We start from the raw sequence: 22,379 nt of genomic DNA on the forward strand, positions 1-22,379 counted from the left end.
CACTTTAATGGAATAACCAATGCAGGCAACTTGAAGGCAGCTGAAGACTATAGGAATGTAGATAACAATGTCAGCCCTCTAGTTGCTAAACAAAGATCTTATCCTCAAGAATAAGCAAAGAGTTACACTAGTTGTAAATTTTATTGGGTTGGCCAAAAAGTTCCTTCGGTTTTAAAGTAAAAATAAAAGGCACATTTTTCATTTTCACCAAGAACTTTATTGAACAACGTATTCACCGTTTTGTTCCACTACCTTCTGCCGTTTTTCAGGCAACTTCATAGTTCCATCTTCCCAAAACTTTTTTTTTTTTTTTTTTTGCTGTACGCGGGCCTCTCACCGTCGCGGAGCACAGGCTCGGGACGCGCAGGCTCAGCGGCCATGACTCACGGGCCCAGCCGCTCCGCGGCATGTGGGATCCTCCCAGACCAGGGCACGAACCCGTGTCCCCTGCATTGGCAGACGGACTCTCAACCACTGCACCACCAGGGAAGCCCATCTTCCCAAAACTTTTTATCTTTTTGAGCAAAGAACTATTCCAGGTGCCTTTTACAGTCTTACAGGGAACTGAAATTTTTTCCATTAAGAGAATTTTGTAAAGACCAAAATAAATGTAAATCCGAAGGTGCAATGTCTGGTGAATACGGCAGATGAATCAGAACTTCCCAGCCATGCTATAACAGTTTTTGCCTGGTCATCCAAGAAACATGTAGTCTTGTGTTATCCTGATGGAAGATTGTGCGTTTTCTGTTGACTAATTCTGGATGCTTTTCATTGAGTGCCGCTTTCACTTGGTCTGACTGGGAGCAGTACTTGTTGGAATTGTTTGGTTTTCCGGAAGGAGCTCATAATAGAGGACTCCCTTCCAATCCTGCTATGTACACAACATCACCTTCTTTGGATGAAGGCGGGCCTTTGGTGTGGTTGGTGGTGGTTCATTTTGCTTGCCCCACGATCTCTTCCGTTCCACACTGTTGTACAGTATCCACTTTTCATCGCCCATCACAATTTGTTTTAAAAATGGAACTTTTTTGTTACGTTTAAGTAGAGAATCACATGCAGAAATATGGTCAAGAAGGTTTTTTTTGCTTAACTTACATGGAACCCAAACATCAAAGCAATTAACATAACCAAGCTGGTGCAAATGATTTTCAACAATTGATTTGGATATTTTGAGTATGTCGGCTATCTCCCGTGTGGTATAACGTTGATTGTTCTCAATTAATGTCTTGATTTGATCACTATCAACTTCAACTGCTCTACCCAACCTTGGAGCATCGTCCAGCCAGAAATCTCGAGCACGAAACTTCACAAACCACTTTTGACACGTTCGATCAGTCACAGCACCTTCTCCATACACTGCACAAATCATTTTTTTTGCATTACAGTTGCGTTTTTACCTTTCTTGAAATAATAAATTGTAATATGCCAAAAATGTTGCTTTTTTCTTCCATCTTCAATATCAAATTGGCTACACAAAAATTCACCAATTTTGATAAGTTTTTTTTTAAATGCACTCTGATATGACAGCTGTCACAATACAATCTAACAAAATTGTTTCTAATGAAGTTAAAGACAACTAAGCACTTACTAGAGCCATCTTATGGAAAAAAACAAATGAACCCTTTGGCCAGCCCAATATAATGGTTGGATAAGGAAGTCCCATGGGAGCAGAGTGGAGGCAAGCCTGACCTGCTGGGCCCTATCTGTATCAGTTGTCTATGGCTGTGTAACAAGTTACCAAACATGGGACTTAAAACAATCCGTGTTTATTATATCACATTTTCCACGGATCAGAGATCCAGACATGACCTAGATAGGTCCTCTGTTTTAGGTCTATCAAGTCTTCAATCAAGGGATTGGCCAGTGCTGGGTTCTCCTCAGAGGCTCAATTGAGGAAGGAGCTGCTTCTAAGCTCTCTCAGCTTGTTGACAGAATTAATTTCCTGGCTCTGGGATCCATACACCTTGCTTCTCTAAAGCCGGGAAGGAGAGAGCCAGGGAGAGGAGAGGAGGCAGGGGAGGAAGGAGAGAGAGACAGAGTGAGAGAGAGAGAAAGAAAGAAGACAGGCTTAGAGGAAACGTTTTACGGCATTGTTCCCTTCGAGAAAGACACTGCCATGTGTTGATTTGAGGAAGGAATTTATAACCCCCAGGAGATAGTCCCAAATGTATAAGTTATGTGTCAATTATGTACTATATTGAATGCATGTTCAATGAAATAATGGTAACTGGAAAGAGGTATTATATTGACCTGTTTTCTATAGGATTATTTACACCTGAAAAATAGTATAGCTTCTTAAACATGTAAAAAATAGTTTAATTTTACACTGAAAATTACCATTTAGGAAGAAAAAATGCTATTTTATAGTAATGCTGAATCTTGTTCTTCATTTCTTTTAAAAAAGTTTAGGATTTAACTGAATTCATCTATATCAAAATTTGTGAAAAATAATAGCTATAGGTTGACCAATAGTTAAATAAAATGTTTCCCAATCCCTTTTTTATATCATTTTATTATATAGCCCTAGAAAAATGCTAGGGTTAATTCTCAATAGCATGGTAAGGAGTTTGATTTTATTCTTCGAATTTTTTTTTTTTTTTTTTTGCCCACACCTCACGGCTTGCGGGATCTTAGTTCCCCAACCAGGGATTGAACCCAGGCCCTCAGCAGTGAAAGCACCAAGTCCTAACCACTGGACCTCCAGTGAACTCCCATTATTCTTTTAATTAGACTATTCGAGTATTAATCTTTACTTCCATAAATTTTATCTAAATTAATCAAAATATAATTACACTTAACTTGGCATCTCAGTTTATTAAAACAGTCTTTTGATTACATATATTTTGTTCTTATCAGAAAAAATATTAAGAAAAACAATGATCATGAAATTATATTGCCATCAATTGAGAAATAATGCCCTTAATCTAAAGTATTGCATTGAATTACAATTACTTAAGTGGGGAAACACATCTATTAATTTACACATTCAATTTTATTGCTAATTATATTGAAAAATGTAATTACACGCTTAAATAGATAATCAAACATCCAAGTCCACCTAGTTAGCTCCTTTTCTTATTGAATGTGTGATAACTGCCTTGCCATTAAGAACCACCTGTTGAAAACTGTAAAGTAATTAGGCCCCAATTTGATAGCTGTCCAAGTGTAAAACAGAAACGTTTCTACTAAAACTGCTATCAAGGGTCAGCCATTTGTTTCATTTTGGTTGTTCCTTTTGAACTTTCAAATAAAACAAAATGACGTATGTAATAGCTGTTTGAAAGTAGAAACAGTTTTACAAAACTTCCATCAGTGTTCATAGAAATTCCTCAATTAGGGGAAAATCTACAGAAGCCCTAAAAATTCATGCTCTTAAATGTAGAAATCCAAAGAGATTTCTGCTCATGTGTAGACAGGGACAGATTGAATGGAGGAAGCTGGAGCAAAATCATGACCCAGTCCCTGAGGAAATGCACTTTCCGGGAGGAGGGGTTGACAGACACCCACAAAGAGCACACAAACACTGCACAGCACAAAGCCATGTACTGACACAACCCTGGGACTCTGTCTTCACAGTGGTGCCCGTGTGAACATCTGCTCTGTGTAGTCCTACGTTCCAAAGTCGGAAACCACCCAGCATTGCTGGGATCATCCTTATGAGAGAGGCAGGGGGATCAGGCAGGGATCCTTGATGTGGGGCCTGGGTTAAGAGTGGACTCCATCTGTAGCTACTTGCTGTGGCCTGACCAGCCCTTTTCCATCAACACATGAGCCTTTTTATTGAACCACACCAGACTCCTTCTCCCCCCCAGTAGATTTATCTTCTAGTCCTACATTGTCCTTTTTCTGTCTACAGAATTTGGTCAAAACAAATAGAAACCAAAGTCCATATCTTGCTGACTTGAGTAAATGGGAGTCAGCATCCCTGAGCAACTTATGCAATGCAGATTGGTCCTGTTCCACACCAAGAGAGCTCCAGCCTTGCCAGGTCAAATCAAGAGTTGAGAGGGCGAGGGTGCCCACTGCCTGGTAGAAGACCCCACAAGGTCTTCTTGTTGATTTATGGTTTACAACAATTTAGTCTAAGGCCGTGCCATACCAGTTGTTAAATATATTGTATGGGGCTTTCCTGGTGGTGCAGTGGTTGAGAGTCCGCCTGCCGATGTGGGGGACATGGGTTCGTGCCGCGGTCCGGGAAGATCCCACATGACGCGGAGCGGCTGGGCCCGTGAGCCATGGCCGCTGAGCCTGCGCGTCCGGAGCCTGTGCTCCACAAAGGGAGAGGCCACAACAGTGAAAGGCCCGCGTACCGCAAAAAAATAAATAAATAAAAATGTGTATATATATATATATATATATATATATATAGTATGTCACTCTGTCCATCTCCCTTAGATTTGCGTAAATAAGTGGAACCCCTCGCGTGACTTTTTGCACTGTCACTCGTCTCACTCTCCCTCAGTCTCTCTGTCTCTGCTGATGCAGAGATTAAGCTGGCAGTCTCTGTTACGTATATTTGTAACTATTCTGCAATCAGTGTGCAACTTTTTCAATCATAATTTAAGGTGCAGACTTAAATAATACTGATTTTTGCGTAATTTTACAGACTGTCAAGGTAAAAACCTTAAATTATATTATGCTAAAATCTTTGTATAATTTAACATTTAGGCAAACTAACTTCAGTTTTATGAAAGTTATTTTTATAGCTGGAGGGACCGAATATTATTTGCGGGCGGTTTCTTTTATTTTCCATGATTTTTAACAGCAAGCCACATTTCATTTGCCCTTTGATTTTTCTTTCGATTTGTTACAACTGCATTTTTTTTTTTTTCTGTTGGTAACTACACTCCTTCCCACAGGCCATACCCCTGATTTGTTCCCTGGGAAACAGAGAGATGAAATCCCGTCTGGCTCATAAACACTTTGAAACATTTATTAACCACAGGATGCCTGCTGGCAATATGGTGGCAGGTTAGGTGAACTTTGAAGTTTTCACCAATGTGGTGAATGTTCTCAAATATATGCATGGCTTGAGCCCCTCCACACTGCAAGGCCTTCTCCTGCTTCACCTACGTTCCTTACCCCTGTTACTGTGAAACCATCAGCATACAATAAGCACTGCAGCCTTTTTCAAGCAAACTATGAGAAGAAAATCTGAAAATGAGAATTTTGTATCCAATGGTAGTTATTTATTTTGTAGGATCTCCTCTGGGCTCCTTATCAATGATACAACCAATTAGTCTGTAAAGATTCCACATATCTCTGGGGTACCAGTATATTAGCTCCAGCGGACTGCACTTCAAATGACATCTAAAATATGAGGAAACAGTAATTCCTGTTTTCCCAAATCCATGTTAACTTTATGGACCCTCTCATCCTTTTGTTTTTATTGAGATATAATTGACAGATAACATTCTATAATTTTGAGGTGTACACCATGTTGGTTTGATACATTTCTGTATGGCAATATGATTACCACAGTCACGTTAGCTAATGCCTTTATCACATCACACAATTATTGTTTCTTTTTCGTGTTGAGAACAACTAAGATCTAGTGTCTTAGCAACTTTGAAGTTTATAAAATACTAATTTTGACTATAATTACTGTGCTATGCATTAGATCTCTCGAACTTATTTATCTGATAGTTGCAGGTTTGGAACCCTCTCGTTCTTGAAGGGAACTGTAGAATATGGAGTATGGCTTATTGTAAGTTAAAATTTGACACCCTTATTGTAAGTTAAAATATGACACCCTCAAGCTATTTTCTCAGTAATTTCGTTTTATCATTCAGTTCACTCTGCCCAACACAGTTTAATTCACCAACTCTATAAAGCCAATTTTCTAGGTATGGAGAGAGTGAACACACAGAAAAGGCAAGAACACAACTCAAGGGACTTACATTCCAGTGGAGAAAACAAACTTGCACAAGGCTGGCCCAGCTCACACAGAAACTTTGTGTTAATTTGAAGTAGGTGCTCCCTCCAGGTTTACAAAAAATGCTTGCTGAACATATGGCACATTCATGAGAATTAGAAAAATGCATTCCTTCCTTCGATGGATGCAGCCTTATGCTGGGACGACCTTGCCCTCAACAAGATGCCCCTGCAAGATATACTCTTTTCTTGTGTGCGTGGTGTCCTGGAACATGTCCACTCATTTCTATAATATAGATTGTGACCATTTCTAGAATAGGGGGAAGAATGCATAGCAGAGGCAGGGATAATTGATTAATTGAGGTGTTTGGTTAAGAAGGGTGAGTAGAAATTTGCCAATAAACAGAGTTTGGGGAGAGAAGTGTGCTCAGGAGAAGATTCTAAGAACATTAGGTAAAAGAACTAAGCGTGAAATTTCATGAATACTTGAATTGCCAATTCTGAGCATGGAATGTTGGAAATGACAGAAAATGGATTGGATGGGTAAGTCAGACTGATAATGAGGAGGGCAGTGAATTTTAAGTTGAATAACTTATTTTATTAATATTATTATTATTATTGAAAGCGGGAACCCAATAGAAGGTTTTGAGCATAGGCGTGATCTGATTTCGTTTTGTTTTAGAAAGCATCTCTGGAGCCAAAACAGAGAGTAAATTAAGAGTTGGAGACAGAAACTGGAGACCGAGAGACTGGCTAGGAGACTCCTGCAGTCTATTACACTACTCCACACACCTCCATTTTCTACTGCCCTCTGCTTTTCACTTACCAGCAGTCAAATAGAGAAAAGGATGTGAGAAGCAATGGGGGAAGAAGAGGTGATGATGTCGGATTTGGGGGAAAGAAGAAGGGGACAAGAGAGAACTGTGAAGAATATTGTTATAAAGATCAATCTTAATGGCAGTTTCAGTGATGTTCACGCTTGAAGGGAAAGCAAATTTTCATTTATCAATACTTGCAGAGCAAATTGGTGGCAAAAAAATTTGAATAGAAACTTCTGAAAAATATGGTGATAAAGGCAAAGAGAGATTGTTAATCTCATTGCCACAGTAGCTTCTAGAGTCTAGGCCCAGCTTCCTGTTTATTTGAGAGATGTTTTCCTACAATATACCATGTGTTTTTATCAATCAGTTCATATTTTATGCCATTTAAATATATGTTGCCTCCTCAAAATGTCTGTGGAATAATCTCTCGGGCATGAATTTAACAGTGTGTTAAAACTGTGTTTAAAAAGTTGAAATTTTTAGTGCAAGCATATAAATCTTTTCATATGCCTTCTTCTCACCCTCACTGAATCTTCAACCTCCATCATTCTATGAAAAGTAGTATTTTTCTTTTAACATCTTTATTGGAGTATAATTGCTTTACAATGGTGTGTTAGTTTCTGCTTTACAACAAAATGAATCAGTTATATATATACATATGTTCCCATATCTCTTCCCTCTTGCATCTCCCTCCCTCCCAACCTCCCTATCCCACCCCTCCAGGCGATCACAAAGCACCGAGCTGATCTCCCTGTGCTATGGGGCTGCTTCCCACTAGCTATCTACCTTACGTTTGGTAGTGTATATATGTCCATGCCTCTCTCTTGCTTTGTCACAGCTTACCCTTCCCCCTCCCCATATCCTCAAGTCCATTCTCTAGTAGGTCTGTGTCTTTATTCCTGTCTTACACCTAGGTTCTTCATGACATTTTTTTTCTTAAATTCCATATATATGTGTTAGCATACAGTATTTGTCTCTCTCTTTCTGACTTACTTCACTCTGTATGACAGACTCTAGGTCTATCCACCTCATTACAAATAGCTCAATTTCGTTTCTTTTTGTGGCTGAGTAATATTCCATTGTATATATGTGCCACATCTTCTTTATCCATTCATCTGATGATGGACACTGAGGTTGTTTCCATCTCCGGGCTACTGCAAATAGAGCTGCAATGAACATTTTGGTACATGACTCTTTTTGAATTATGGTTTTCTCAGGGTATATGCCCAGTAGTGGGATGGTGAGTCATATGGTAGTTCTATTTGTAGTTTTTTAAGGAACCTCCATACTGTTCTCCACGGTGGCTGTATCACCAACAGTGCAAGAGTGTTCCCTTTTTTCCACACCCTCTCCAGCATTTATTGTTTCTAGATTTTTTGATGATGGCCATTCTGACTGGTGTGAGATGATATCTCATTGTAGTTTTGATTTGCATTTCTCTAATGATTAGTGATGTTGAGCATTCTTTCATGTGTTTGTTGGCCGTCTGTATATCTTCTTTGGAGAAATGTCTGTTTAGGTCTTTTGCCCATTTTTGGATTGGGTTGTTTGTTTTTTTGTTATTAAGCTGCATGAGGTGCTTATTAATTTTGGAGATGAATCCTTTGTCAGTTGCTTCATTTGCAAATATTTTCTCCCATTCTGAGGGTTGTCTTTTGGTCTTATTTATGGTTTCCTTTGCTGTGCAAAAGCCTTGAAGTTTCATTAGGTCCCATTTGTTTATTTTTGTTTTTATTTCCATTTCTCTAGGAGGTGGGTCAAAAAGGATCTTGCTGTGATTTAGGTCATAGAGTGTCCTGCCTATGTTTTCCTCTAAGAGTTTGATAGTTTCTGGCCTTACATTTAGGTCTTTAATCCATTTTGAGCTTATTTTTGTGTTTGGTGTTAGGGAGTGATCTAATCTCATACTTTCACATGTACCTGTCCAGTTTTCCCAGCACTGCTTATTGATGAGGCTGTCCTTTCTCCACTGTACGTTCCTGCCTCCTTTATCAAAGATAAGGTGACCATATGTGCGTGGGTTTATCTCTGGACTTTCTATCCTGTTCCATTGATCTATCTTTCCGTTTTTGTGCCAGTACCATACTGTCTTGATTACTGTAGCCTTGTAGTATAGTCTGAAGTCAGGGAGCCTGATTCCTCCAGCTCCATTTTTCGTTCTCAAGATTGTTTTGGCTATTCGGGGTCTTTTGTGTTTCCATACAAATTGGGAAATTTTTTGTTCTAGTTCTGTGAAAAATGCCAGTGGTAGTTTGATAGCAATTGCATTGAATCTGTAGATTGCTTTGGATAGTGGAGTCATTTTCACAATGTTGATTCTTCCAATCCAAGAATATGTTATATCTCTCCATCTAGTTGTATCATCTTTAATTTCTTTCATCAGTGTCTTATAATTTTCTGCATACAGGTCTTTTGTGTCCCTAGGTAGGTTTATTCCTAGATATTTTATTCTTTTTGTTGCAGTGGTAAATGGGAGTGTTTTCTTGATTTCACTTTCAGATTTTTCATCATTAGTATATAGGAATGCCAGAGATTTCTGTGCATTAATTTTGTATCCTGCTACTTTACCAAATTCATTGATTAGCTGTAGCAGTTTTCTGGTAGCATCTTTAGGATTCTCTATGTATAGTATCATGTCATCTGCCAACAGGGACAGCTTTACTTCTTCTTTTCCAATTCGGATTCGTTTTATTTCCTTTTCTTCTCTGATTGCTGTGGCTAAAACTTGCAAAACTATGTTGAATAAGAGTGGTGAGAGTGGGCAACCTTGTCTTGTTCCTGATCTTAGTGGAAATGCTTTCAGTTTTTCACCATTGAGGACGATGTTGGTTGTGGGTTTGTCATATATGGCCTTTATTATGTTGAGGAAAGTTCCCTCTATGCCTACTTTCTGCAGGGTTTTTATCATAAATGGGTGTTGAATTTTGTCAAAAGCTTTCTCTGCATCTATTGAGATGATCATATGGTTTTTCTCCTTCAGTTTGTTAATACGGTGTATCACGTTGATTGATTTGCGTTTTTTTTTTTTTGCTGTACGCCGGGCCTCTCACTGTTGTGGCCTCTCCCGTTGCAGAGCACAGGCTCCGGATGTGCAGGCTCAGCGGCCATGGCTCACGGGCCCAGCCGCTCCGCAGCATGTGGGATCTTCCCGGACCGGGGCACGAACCCGTGTCCCCTGCATCAACAGGCGGACTCTCAACCACTGTGCCACCAGGGAAGCCCTGATTTGCATATATTGAAGAATCCTTGCATGCCTGGAATAAAGCCCACTTGATCATGGTGTATGATCCGTTTAATGTGCTGTTGGATTCTGTTTGCTAGTATTTTGTTGAGGATTTTTGCATCTATGTTCGTCAGTGATATTGGCCTGTAGTTTTCTTTCTTTGTGACATCCTTGTCTGGTTTTGGTATCAGGGTGATGGTGGCCTCGTAGAATGAGTTTGGGAGTGTTCCTCCCTCCGCTATATGTTGGAAGAGTTTGAGAAGGATAGCTGTTAGCTCTTCTCTAAATGTATGATACAATTCACCTGTGAAGCCATCTGGTCCTGGGCTTTGGTTTGTTGGAAGATTTTTAATCACAGTTTCAATTTCAGTGCTTGTGATTGGTCTGTTCATATTTTCTATTTCTTCCTGATTAAGTCTTGGCAGGTTGTGCATTTCTAAGAATGTGTCCATTTCTTCCAGGTTGTCCATCTTATTGGCATAGAGTTGCTTGTAGTAATCTCTCATGATCTCTTGTATTTCTGCAGTGTCGGGTGTTACTTCTCCTTTTTCATTTCTAATTCTATTGATTTGAGTCTTCTCCCTTTTTCTCCTGATGAGTCTGGCTAATGGTTTATCAATTTTGTTTATCTTCTCAAGGAACCAACTTTTAATTTTATTGATCTTTGCTATTGTTTCCTTCATTTCTTTTTCATTTATTTCTGATCTGATTTTTATGATTTCTTTCCTTCTGCTGGCTTTGGGGTTTTTTTGTTCTTCTTTCTCTAATTGCTTTAGGTGCAAGGTTAGGTTGTTTATTCGAGATGTTTCCTGTTTCTTAAGGTAGGATTGTATTGCTATAAACTTCCCTCTTAGAACTGCTTTTGCTGCATCCCATAGATTTTGGGTCGTTGTGTCTCCATTGTCATTTATTTCTAGGTACTTTTTAATTTCCTCTTTGATTTCTTCAGTGATCACTTCGTTATTAAGTAGTGTATTGTTTAGCCTCCCTGTGTTTGTGTTTTTTACAGATCTTTTCCTGTAATTGATATCTAGTCTCATAGCATTGTAGTCGGAAAAGATACTTGATACAATTTCGATTTTTTAAATTTACCAAGGCTTGATTTGTGACCCAAGATATGATCTATCCTGGAGAATGTTCCATGAGCACTGGAGAAAAATGTGTATTCTGTTGTTTTGGGATGGAATGTCCTATAAATATCAATTAAGTCTGTCTTGGTTTATGTATCACTTAAAGCTTGTATTTCCTTATTTATTTTCATTTTGGATGATCTGTCCATTGGTGTAAGTGGGGTGTTAAAGTTGCATGAACTTTATTGTTTGAGGACTGCATTTAACTAGATACACAGGAAGAACAAAATATCTTTTGTGAGGCTTTCTTACAGTTGATAATGGGCATTGGCATCTTTCTGGAAAATATAAATTCAAGTAAACCTGCCGACTGTAAAATATGAAATTAAGAGCAGAAAGGAAATTTAATAGGTGACTCTTAGAATAGCTCACATTGACAAGTACCTATTATGCATCAGATAATAGGTACTGATGCATACTGTCAGTATCCTTGTCTCTGCCTCTAGACTTGAAATGAAAAGTGCATCTCCACTTTAAAAGAGTTCTTTATTGCATTTGTATTCTTTCCTGGTCTGATTTTATTTCAAGAAAAGTGGAGGGAAATAATTAAGTGATACTACAAATGACTTCCCTAAATAATTTGCTGGAACAGGCATTATATTCAATTAAATTGTTTCTTTTTAATAAAAAAGAACTTTGAAAGTGAACAAGTTAGGCATACTGTTTTGAGAAATGATAACATATTGTCTGTTTAAGATGTAGAGCTGAATTGAATGGAGTCTAGTAACTGACATTTCAAGTGGCTAATCAATGGCTAGGAAGCTGTTTATAATTTACATTTTAGAAAAATATTCTTGAAAATAACAGTTTACTCCTTTTGTATTAAATCCTGTGAATTGGTATTCATTTTTATGGAGTAGACAAGCTATATAGATCTGGTTTCATTCAGGTACACATTAAAAAAAATGCAATTATGGGCTTCCCTGGTGGCACAGTGGTTGAGAATCTGCCTGCCAATGCAGGGGACACGGGTTCGTGCCCCGGTCCGGGAAGATCCCACATGCTGCGGAATGACTGGGCCGGTGAGCCATGGCCGCTGAGCCTGCGCGTCCGGAGCCTGTGCTGTGCAACGGGAGATGCCACAACAGTGTTAGGCCCGCATACTGCAAAAAAAAAAAAAAAAAAGCAATTATTGTAATTCTATACTCACCAAGTCTAATTTCTTACGAAGACTATGTCGACACAAATCATCAATTAACAATCTATAATAGGAAAGGAAAAGAGTTTTATTTGAGCTAAACTGGGGACTGTAGCCTGGGACACAGATTCAAGAGGCACTTGAATTGTGTTCTCCCATACTACAAAATGTGGGAGGCTAATACAGGCAAAAATCAAGAAGTTACATAAGTTGATTGTCAAGAATTAGTATTGGAGCTGGCAAGAAGTAAGGATCTTGTTAAGCAAGGATTGGTTTGGACTCTGAAGTGTTTTCACAGTTACAAGAGGAGACCTTGAGATCATAAGGTTGCATCTGGCAGCTGCTAGCAGGTATTGTTTCGAGAATGGCTAGCGGTGTCCTTAAGTTTGAAACAGTTCAGAAAGGTCAGTTTCTCAGTGATGCAGGAATGTGTCTGAAACTACATCTGCAATAGCCACCCGCATCCATTTTGAATGCCTGAACCACAATTACTCCAATGATTTTTATTCTTTTCTTCAGTCGTTAAGGCAGATGTAAAATTCGTGTTTCACAGGCCATAAGACAGGCTATTCCAGTTAGCATAAAGTTTGAGCCAAATCATATATAAGCCAGAATGATTTCCCCATACCTCAACATGTGAAAATGTCTTCTGTCAACTACACTTTGGGTAAAACAACTGATTTTTAGATAAAAATAAACATGAGAAAAAAATTAAAAGTAAAATATTAACATATTGTTTTCTCCAGTCTCTGGTGAACTGATACATTTGCACTCCAATTATCATTGAGAAAAAATTTTTTTGGCCGCACTGTGCAGCTTGCGGGATCTGAAAATTTTATAACGTTAGTATCGATCATTCAGTTGTATGTAGTAAAACACACACATACACAGTAAACACATTTCAGATTGCTAGCTTGCATTTATGTTTGAAAAGTACATGGCTGCTTAGTAAAAATTACTCTATGAAAATTATATATAACGTACTATTTATTACTAGGAGTGCACAGATTTAAATGCTAAGCAATTTAAAACATTCAAAGTTTTCCATATTCCATTTTTCAGCAGGAACTAAAGATAATTGTGGATTGTAATTAATAAAATTGTATTGAACATTATCGTGAAAGTAGAAGACGAAATTAATTTTATTATAAACAAATCTCATTTGGGGAGGGATAATGAAGCTGTAAATAAATCATCCTCACAATCAGAAATTGTTCATTCTTATATTGTTTCGAGATTTTTACTTCACTTGTTATCAAAGATATTTATAACATTTTGGTATATTTTTATTATGTGATCAGTTTACTTTTATATCATTTATGTGTGTATTGCTTGTTCAAAGATATCTTTGGAATAGTCTCTCAAACATACAGTTGAGATTATTTTAAGACTGTGCAACAGTTCAAACTAGTTACAATCCCAGCTTCGAAGTTAGGTTTCCTTTTGCTTGCCTGGTTAGTTGCATGCCTGTCACAAGCCCATTCTGGTACAAGATTATCCATTGTGTGGCTTAAACCTAAATTTGTCAGTCCATGTTTTCACTCATCCTCTCAAGTCTTGGCTCCACCCTAGATCTTTTTTTTGTTTTTTTCTTAATTTAAGTTTTATTTTAAACCCTCAGGTGATTGACATGCACGTGAAATTTGGGAAGCCTGCTCTCACTCCATTTAAATGGATCTCATAAGTGCCTGGTACGTGCCAGGCAAAGGGTTAGAGATTATTCTAAAGTTGTGTTTGAACAAGCAACGTATGTGTAAATGATATAAAAGTAAACTAATCACATGATAAAAATATACCAAAAAATTGTAATATCTTAGATAACAAGTGAAATGGCAACAGTTGTTGCATGACCTCCTGTAGTCCTCACCACATCTTTACTATCATTCTACTTCTTAAAATATCAGCATTAAAAAAAAGGCTTTCAGACAGAGAAAGATAAATACTGTATGATATCACTTGTATATGGAATCTAAAAAATACAACAAATGAATGAATATAACAAAAAGAAACAGACTTACAGATACGAAGAGCAAACTAGTGGTTACCAGTGGGAAGAGAGAAGGGGAAGGGGCAATATAGGGGTAGGCAATTAAGAGGCACAAACTACTATGTATAAAATAAATAAGCTACAAGGATATATTATACTACACAAGGACTAGAGCCAATATTTTATAATAATTATAAATGGAGTATAACCTTTAAAAATTGTGAATCACTGTGTTGTACACCTGAAACTTATATTAATATTATAAAGCAAATATACCTCAATTTAAAAAAAGAAAAAGAAACAAAGAAAAGACTGTATTATGGAACATATAAAATACACAGAATTGTAGAAATAAAACTGTAGTATATCACCCCCTGTATCCTTTGCTCAGTTTCAACAGTGCATTGCCAAGCAAGTTTCATGAAGCAAATCCCAGTCATCACATCATTTTTGTCCACAAATAATTCAGGAAGTGTCTCTACAACAAAAAGACTCTGGGTTTGTTTTTTGTTTTGTTTTGTTTTTTTGACATAACCATGATACCATTACTACTAAAAATATCGTATTTTTTTAAATAGCATCAAAAATCAAGGCATTCTCCGTATTTCCCTGATTGTCTCATTATTGTTTTTATGTTTGTTTGTTTGTTTTTATCATTTCATTTTAAGTTTCTTTGTTTGAAATACAGGGGAGGAAAAATAACCTTCCCTCTACTCCTCTGAGTTCTTCTTGACTAAGACCCCTGTAATAAAAGACAGATTAACAAGAGAAAAACAGAAGTGTATTAACATGTATACCTCATATATACATGGGAGATACCCAAGGAAAAAGGAGTTAATTCCTTGAGGTGGCTTAGAATTCAGGCTTAAATACCATCTTAATAAGGAAAGGGGAGGGAGGGATGTCAGCCACTTAGAGGAGAGTAAATGATTTTTAGGAAAAATGAATAGGCCCTTAGAAGAGTAGATGAAAGATATGATAGTTTGTGACAACGCTTGGTTGTGGTGTCAACTTCTAGTCTCTTCGTGTGACAAGCATCAATAGTCCCTAGTTGATGAAACTCTCAGGGAGGGGATTTACAACAATCGAGTTCCTTTTGGAGTATCTGTCTTAGGCAGATAAGGGAAGTTCATAGAAAGCTCTCCCTGTTTTTCAGGTGCCTACAGCTCAAAAGAATCAATATACCAAAGCAGCATATTTTGTTGTGGCACATCCTGAACTCCTACAGTCATGTTTTGGGATAGCATAGTCTGCTGCACTGAAGAATCAAGATCTAGATGATATTTATCCATTGTGATTGTATGATGTGTCTTTTGAGACTTTCTCCCTCTCATTTTTCATTTACTCTCTGGGTTCCTAACATAAAAGTGTTGTTCATCCCATTTTATAGAGGAAGAAACTGGAACTCAGAGATTCAGTAAACTTGCCTGAGGCTTATTAGTAGGTAGTAAGTGCCAGTGCCAGAATTAAAACCAGGCTTGTCCACCTCTGTTGGTCTTTCCCTATATCATGTTGTTGCCCTTGCATTGTTCCCACTTTTAGTTTCATGCTGTTTAGTCTTTTGTACTTCTTGCCTAATCACTTATTCTAAAAGATCTTCAGACCCTCACATGCACATTTTGAAACCCCCCACTTTAAAATATAGACTCTTAGGGACTCAGACACCCTGCAAAAATGATGTCACTCCCTTCCAACAATAAATCACAAAATGAAGGAAAATTTTTTCTCATTTGCTTGAATTCATTTGTTTTAAGCTAACAGTCTTCCAAGGATATTTGTACCTATAACGATCAACTGCTGTCAGTGCCGCCCTGAAACCTTCTCAATCCATCTCTGTTCTAGTTGCGTGCAAAGTTTCCCTCATACTATGGTAGGGCTGTATTTCATCCTTACCTTTCTCCACCCATTTAGGGCCTGTGTTGCTTAGTAATGCACAATACATGTTTTTATAGTACAAAGATTTTTCTCATAGGTGAAAGATTTATCCTAATCTTTTTCTGAACTTTTAAAATTTAATATTACTGTGTGGTTGTGTTTTAGATTGGAGAATTAATATATGCTTTGGAAGGAAGAGGTATGATCCCCTTGCCTTCCAGATTCTTTCCAATGGATTCTTCAACTCCGCTTGACCATAGCAGTTCTCCAGAAGAAGGTAGAGTATCTGTGCATTTTATTTCATTTCTAATGTTGAAGGATGGTACCATTCCTCATATAGTCACCTAAGCACCCTCACAGCACATTTTGCCAATATATGATTAAATTTCTGAAGGCTCCCTTTTAACTTTATTATGTCAGCATACATGGAATAGAGTACCATTTTAACAATTAAGAAAATGTCGATGGTGATTCTTTTTTAAATCTTTATTTCTTTTAGTCTTCAGGTAAATATTATAATTTGGCATTCAAAATATTTACTCAGCAAAATTTTCCATTTTCCAAGTAACTTGGAAATAACTACAATGTCAAATTCTATATACTATAATATAACCTGTACTTCTACCCAATGTCCTAGTTTAAAGTGTAAGGTTATTACTGAAAGAAAATGGCAATTCTTGCCCGTCCTTGAGAGGTGTCTTTCTTTACATTTCTTTCTGTTCCTCCTACCTTCTAACCACTGGTAGGAGCACAATGGCCACTGAATTTTTTAGCAAGTTGATGATGTTTCTACGAAAGAACCACTTGACTAGAACTCTTTGTAGAGAAAAATATTTTTAATTCCTGAAGACTTACTCTTGAATTACTGAATTAGGACTACTAGAGATGTGTTGCCTATTTCTTTCTACTCTGGTTAATAAAGGCCATAACTGCAGTGTTATATTTCAGACTTCCCAAGTCCATCCTGGATAACAACGTTAAGGGTGTAACTGATCATTGCAATCATGAATAATTTTTGCTTCCCCTAGTGCTTAATAAGGAAGATCCAGTTCTGTATTTGAAATGTAAGCTCCGTCAAATCCTGGATGTGGACCTTAAATTGCCACTGACTAATGAAGCCAAGGAGAAGGCCTTGGCTTTTGCAGCACAGCAGCAGATGTCGAAGATAGAGTATGAGAGAAGGTTGATCACGGGCACTCTGGAGAGCAGTAGCATCCGCTTGGCCATCACCCTCCTGGGGCTGACCAAGATCAAGGTGGGAATGGAGGACAGAGGATGTGCTGAAATTAGTCTCTCTTTAAAAATGTACAGAGATCATAACAATGTTTTTACATATAAAAATGATGAAAGCTGCTTTTCCTCAGAAGGACAGCTCAGTAGCTTTTTTCTTTTTTACCTCATTGAATAATAAATCTGAAACAAATTGTTCTGCTAGGTAATTTTAGGCATTACAGTATGGTTGATATTTCACAGTAGTTCTCAATTCTGCCTCTACATTGGGATGCCCTGGAGAACTGATCCCAGTGCTCAGGCCCCACCAGAACAATTCAGTATCAGTCTCTGGAAGGGGGTGAGTGGGGACATATTCTACAAGTTGTCCAGGATATTCTGTTGTTCATCCAGAGAGGATCATTTCTGGGGTCAGATTACCAGGCTGAGAATCCAGACTCTAACACTGTCCAGCTGTGTGACTGTGAGCTGGTAACTTAAAACTCCTCCAGCCTTGATTTTTACATTTGTAATAAGGAGATAATGGTCATTAATGGAAACTAAGTGAGATAATTATATAAAATGCTTAGCGTAGTACCTAGTATATAATTAGTGCTCTCTAGATGTATGGCATTGTTGTTGTTGTTGTTACTGTTACTGCAGACTCTACTGTATTACAGCTTGAACTCTATCTTATAATTGAAATAAGGTACAGTCGAGTCGCCACAGAGCCACGAAAGCGATTCTTCTAAAATGGTAACCTGAACACTTTGCTCCTTTGCTCCCCTGGCTTTTCTAGCTTGCGTCAGAATGAAAACCAACATCTTTACGGTGGTCTTCATGACCCTCCTGGTCAGGCCCATCCCCTTTCCTGACCTCAGCATCTCCACTGGAGCCCATTCACTCCTGTCCCTCCCTGGGTACAGGCCTTCTTGCTGTTCTTCCAGCGCCCGAAGAAGGCCTGCTCCCTGCGGCCTGTGCACATCTGTCCTTTGTTGCTTTTCTCTGGGCGTGAGAGGCTGCGTCCCTCAGTTACTTCAGGTCTGCTGGAATGCTACTGCTAAGCTTCTGCTTTACCAGCTTGCATTTTTAAAAGAATCCCTTACTTCCGCCAGCCACTTTCCAAACCCTAAACTTCTTTCAGTTTTCTTTGTCAGTAGCATTTACCATCTGAGAGTAGTATATTTATGTGTTTACTCTTTATCTCCAGCAAGGGAATTTGTGAGAAGATATTTGTTTAGTTAACTCTCATATCACCAGTGCCTAGAAAAGTGTGCACTGTACCAAAGGTAGTCACTAAATCTTTGTTCACTGAAGGAATAAATAGTAATTTTTAGAATCCTGCTCGTTTAATGTTAGTCTTGATTTACATAGGTTACAACAAAACCCTTGGCATTGTAGGGGTGATTTATTTTTTTATTTGTCAGAATGCTAGAATGAATATAGTCTAAGCACCAATTTCTAACAATTTGTGCTGTTATTTTATGGATGACCTGGATTTTTAAGTTCTGATAAGGTCAAAAATATCAAGGCCCAAGGCTCTGATATCCTCCAGACTGACCTGTACACACTGTGCATCTAAGAAGCCAATGGCTCTCTCTTCAGCTCATACCAAAATGCTTACTTCTGCTATAGAGCAGTGCATTTGGGAAGGTTTGTGTTCAACTTTCAGTGCACTATTACAATAAAAATGTTCAATAGGTGGCTTTTTTCAAAATTCATGCCTATTATAGTGCTCTCTCTCTCTTTCTCTCTCTCTTTTCTTTTAAATTGTCTTCATTCGTACCTCTTGTCGAAAATTTTATGTAAATGAAAAAATGCTTGAGGGAGATGGATTTTGTCTGTGGATCCCTTTTCTATTATTTATGCATGTATATAGTTTCTATCTTTCTCCCTCTTCTTTAACTTTCTCCCTGGAACCCAGCACACTTTTTGTTTCTTATTGCATTTATCAAATTATGTTTTGTATATGATTTTTTTTTATTTACCTATTTTCCCCATCAGATTGTGAATTCCTAGAAATCTAAAAACTTTTGTCATGTGTTTTCTTGTCTATCCCTCAGTGTCTTGTGCATGAGAAGTGCTGTCATTGTTTAATTGGATTGAACATGTACCTGACAAACAAATGGCACTTTAAACCTGTAGTCTTCGTTGTATAGGCTGATGTCAATCCAGGTTGCCTCATAGCCTGATTTTTCACAAAGTCATCTTGCTGTTTACTTATCCTTATTTCCCTCCCACCTTTGCAGGATGGGTATATGTATGTCTCCACTTCTCCAAAATTGTTGGTGGAAATAGTAATAATTATTATTATTTATGATTAAATCTTGACTTCTTTAAAATTTAAATGTTTTAAGCAGTCTGTAAATTTAAAATGAGAAGTTTTTTTCACTTGAAGATTACAGTTTTCTTTGAAGTCTACAAATATCATGAATTTTTTTTTATTTTGGCAAAAACTCTCTAAATGCAAAAAATAACTACAGAAGTGTTGAATATGCCAGTCTAAGAAAATCAGCTACACCAAATCAGAACGTATAGGCACATCTTATTCTGTTGATATACATGTAGTCATAGAGTTTTCTTTTCAAGTGCAATTATCACTGCACTGTTGAAATATAATAATGCTAATACAGCAGAACAGTAAACAGAATTGATTTTTAAAGTTCTCTCTCCTTGTATAGTATTTGACACCTTTTTTTCCCCAAATACTTTTATGTACATTTTTCAAATTATTTCCATGACCCCATGGAGAAGTGGAGAGAAGATAGGATTACACTTGTAGTACAAAACAAGTGGAATGACTGAGGCATAAAAAGACCTAAGTTGCCCTCACTGACAGGGCAGAGATTACAGCCTAGATCAGGGTAGAGACATTATTGTATTTTAAAGCTGGAAAATAAATAATGCTGAACACTCAGAGACACATAGTACAACCTCTTACTTTTACAGACCTATTAACCAAGACCCCAAAATAGTAAGATAGTAGCCCAAGGTGACACCACTGATTTGTGACAGATTAGAAATGGGCCTAGGTTTTTACCTCCCAGAGTCCATTACTCTTTTCCTTGCCCTGCATAGCCTCCAGATCATATGTTCATTTCTTAGTTTACTGCCATGAAATTGTATAATGGAATAAATGAAAGTCTAGAATTCTCTGTTATAGCATAAAATAACCATATAACAAATAAAATCTAAAATTATCCTTGAAATAAATCTGTTTAGAGCAAAATCTAATTGAATAAATGTAATTACTTTTCCACCAAAGAAAAGTGACATGTCTAATTTTTTATTATACAGCCATGTGCAATTTGAATTGTTGAAATATTTGTAAGGTAATAGCATTATGATGTATCTACTTTATATACTCTGAGAGACAGGATCTTTTGTCAGGAGCATGAATATCTGGCACTTTACACTTAGCGCTCATGTATTGAATTCATATTCCCCTGGCCATTAATAAACTAACTCTAGTGATACACTCATTGGTAGTAGGAAGATTCAGAGCTTGCAAGGGAGTTTCCTTATGTTTTCTATTAACTTCCTCAATTTTATGTTTTAAAAGCCATGCTTTGTACTCTGGGATAAATGGTGAGGAAACTCATTGAAATTTTGAAATTTGACATTTTTAAAAAGGAAATCTAAAAGATACCCTTGGTGAGGATTCAGTAGAGTAGAGAAAAGGTTTTTGTATTTGTATAATTTAAGTGCACTTCAAATCGTGAAATAAGTACCTGTCGATACTGTCAAAGATAAACAAAGCCAGACACTAGTTAAAACAAGCATAGACTTTATTCAGTAACTGTTGCATCAGGGAGGAGGATCCAGTATGAGCTGAACTCAGGAGAGAGAATAAGCTGGGGCCTGAGAAGTGTCAGCGAAGTGAAGTTTACAAGAAGCAGGAGGGAGTTGGTCACAGCAATCTGGACTTGTTAATTGATGCTTATAAAGAGAAACAAACTTCTGGAATCTTTGTGACAGGAGGGAGGTAGTGATGCAAGTTAGAACTAAGTACCTACCTGGCTGGGAGCATTATCTCCTTGAATTTTTGCATTTCAAAGGGAGGGCTCTGAGGTCCTTGAGAAGAAGACAGTTGTGGGTGGTAGATTTACATCTCAAAAGGAGAGAGAAGGGAGTTATAATTGCAAGCTTTCTAAAGTAACTGCTCTAGGAGGGGTTCAGGAGCCTATCTGCCTATCACCAGATTTTGACTGGAACAAACAGTAAATTATCCTTGCAGCATTGAACTTTCCCAGATAGGGACCTTAAGGGGGACTGGAGTCGTCCTAGGGATATGGCCTTGAGCTGTTAGAAACGTTGTTAGTGCTTGTTCAAGTCTCTTAGTGTGTGTGTGAGGGAAAAGGGTGGACAAAATCATTTGTGCTGAGAATCTGCATTTTTTATAGGCTAAAGTTGAGGCCTGGTTGAGAAGATGGCTTGGAGGAGCCTGACTAGAGTTTGATCAAGAAGAGAGTGTGTATCCGTACATATATATATTTTTTTAAATAAATTTATTTATTTATTTATTTTTGACTGCCTTGGGTCTTCGTTGCACTGCGTGGGCTTCTCATTGCGGTGGCTTCCCTTGTTGCGGAGCACAGGCTCTAGGCGCGCGGGCTTCAGTACTTGTAGCTCGTGGGCTCTAGAGCGCAGGCTCAGTAGTTGTAGCCCATGGGCTTAGTTGCTCCGCAGCATGTGGGATCTTCCCCGACCAGGGCTCGAACCCGTGTCCCCTGCATTGGCAGGCGGATTTTTAACCACTGCGCCGCCAGGGAAGCCCCATACATATTATTTTGAATGACTTGCAGATATAGAAGGCAGATGATCCACTTTGGGATAAAGAACTAGTTGCTTATATGAATAGATAATTTTTTCATGATAACTAGAAAAATAAACCAAGCCAAAACAGTGGTAAATGAATTAATTTACCTTTCTGCATTTACATGATTTTAATTGCCGAAATAAAGTAGGTGGAAAATGTGGCTTTGTGAGGGAAAAAAAAAAACTTGTGGATTTTATAGATAATGAACTAGTGAATGGGATAATTGCCAAAGGAACTAAAACTTATTTTTGCTGAGTAATGATATCATGGTTACAATCATGTTGATGACAAGGACAACAATGG

General features: G+C 37.8%; 1 protein-coding gene across 1 annotated transcript in view; it reads left to right on the top strand.

The window, feature by feature from the left end:
- CFAP47 (cilia and flagella associated protein 47) overlaps window positions 1-22,379 on the top strand; it is a 541,109-nt gene that overhangs the window by 339,076 nt on the left and 179,654 nt on the right. Inside the window, 2 exon segments of the mRNA XM_049704952.1 lie at window positions 16,214-16,325; window positions 17,077-17,303. Coding sequence (XP_049560909.1) covers window positions 16,214-16,325; window positions 17,077-17,303 — 339 coding nt within the window.

This window comes from Orcinus orca, chromosome X, assembly GCF_937001465.1.
Source record: "Orcinus orca chromosome X, mOrcOrc1.1, whole genome shotgun sequence".
In the NCBI taxonomy this organism is placed as follows: domain Eukaryota; kingdom Metazoa; phylum Chordata; class Mammalia; order Artiodactyla; family Delphinidae; genus Orcinus; species Orcinus orca.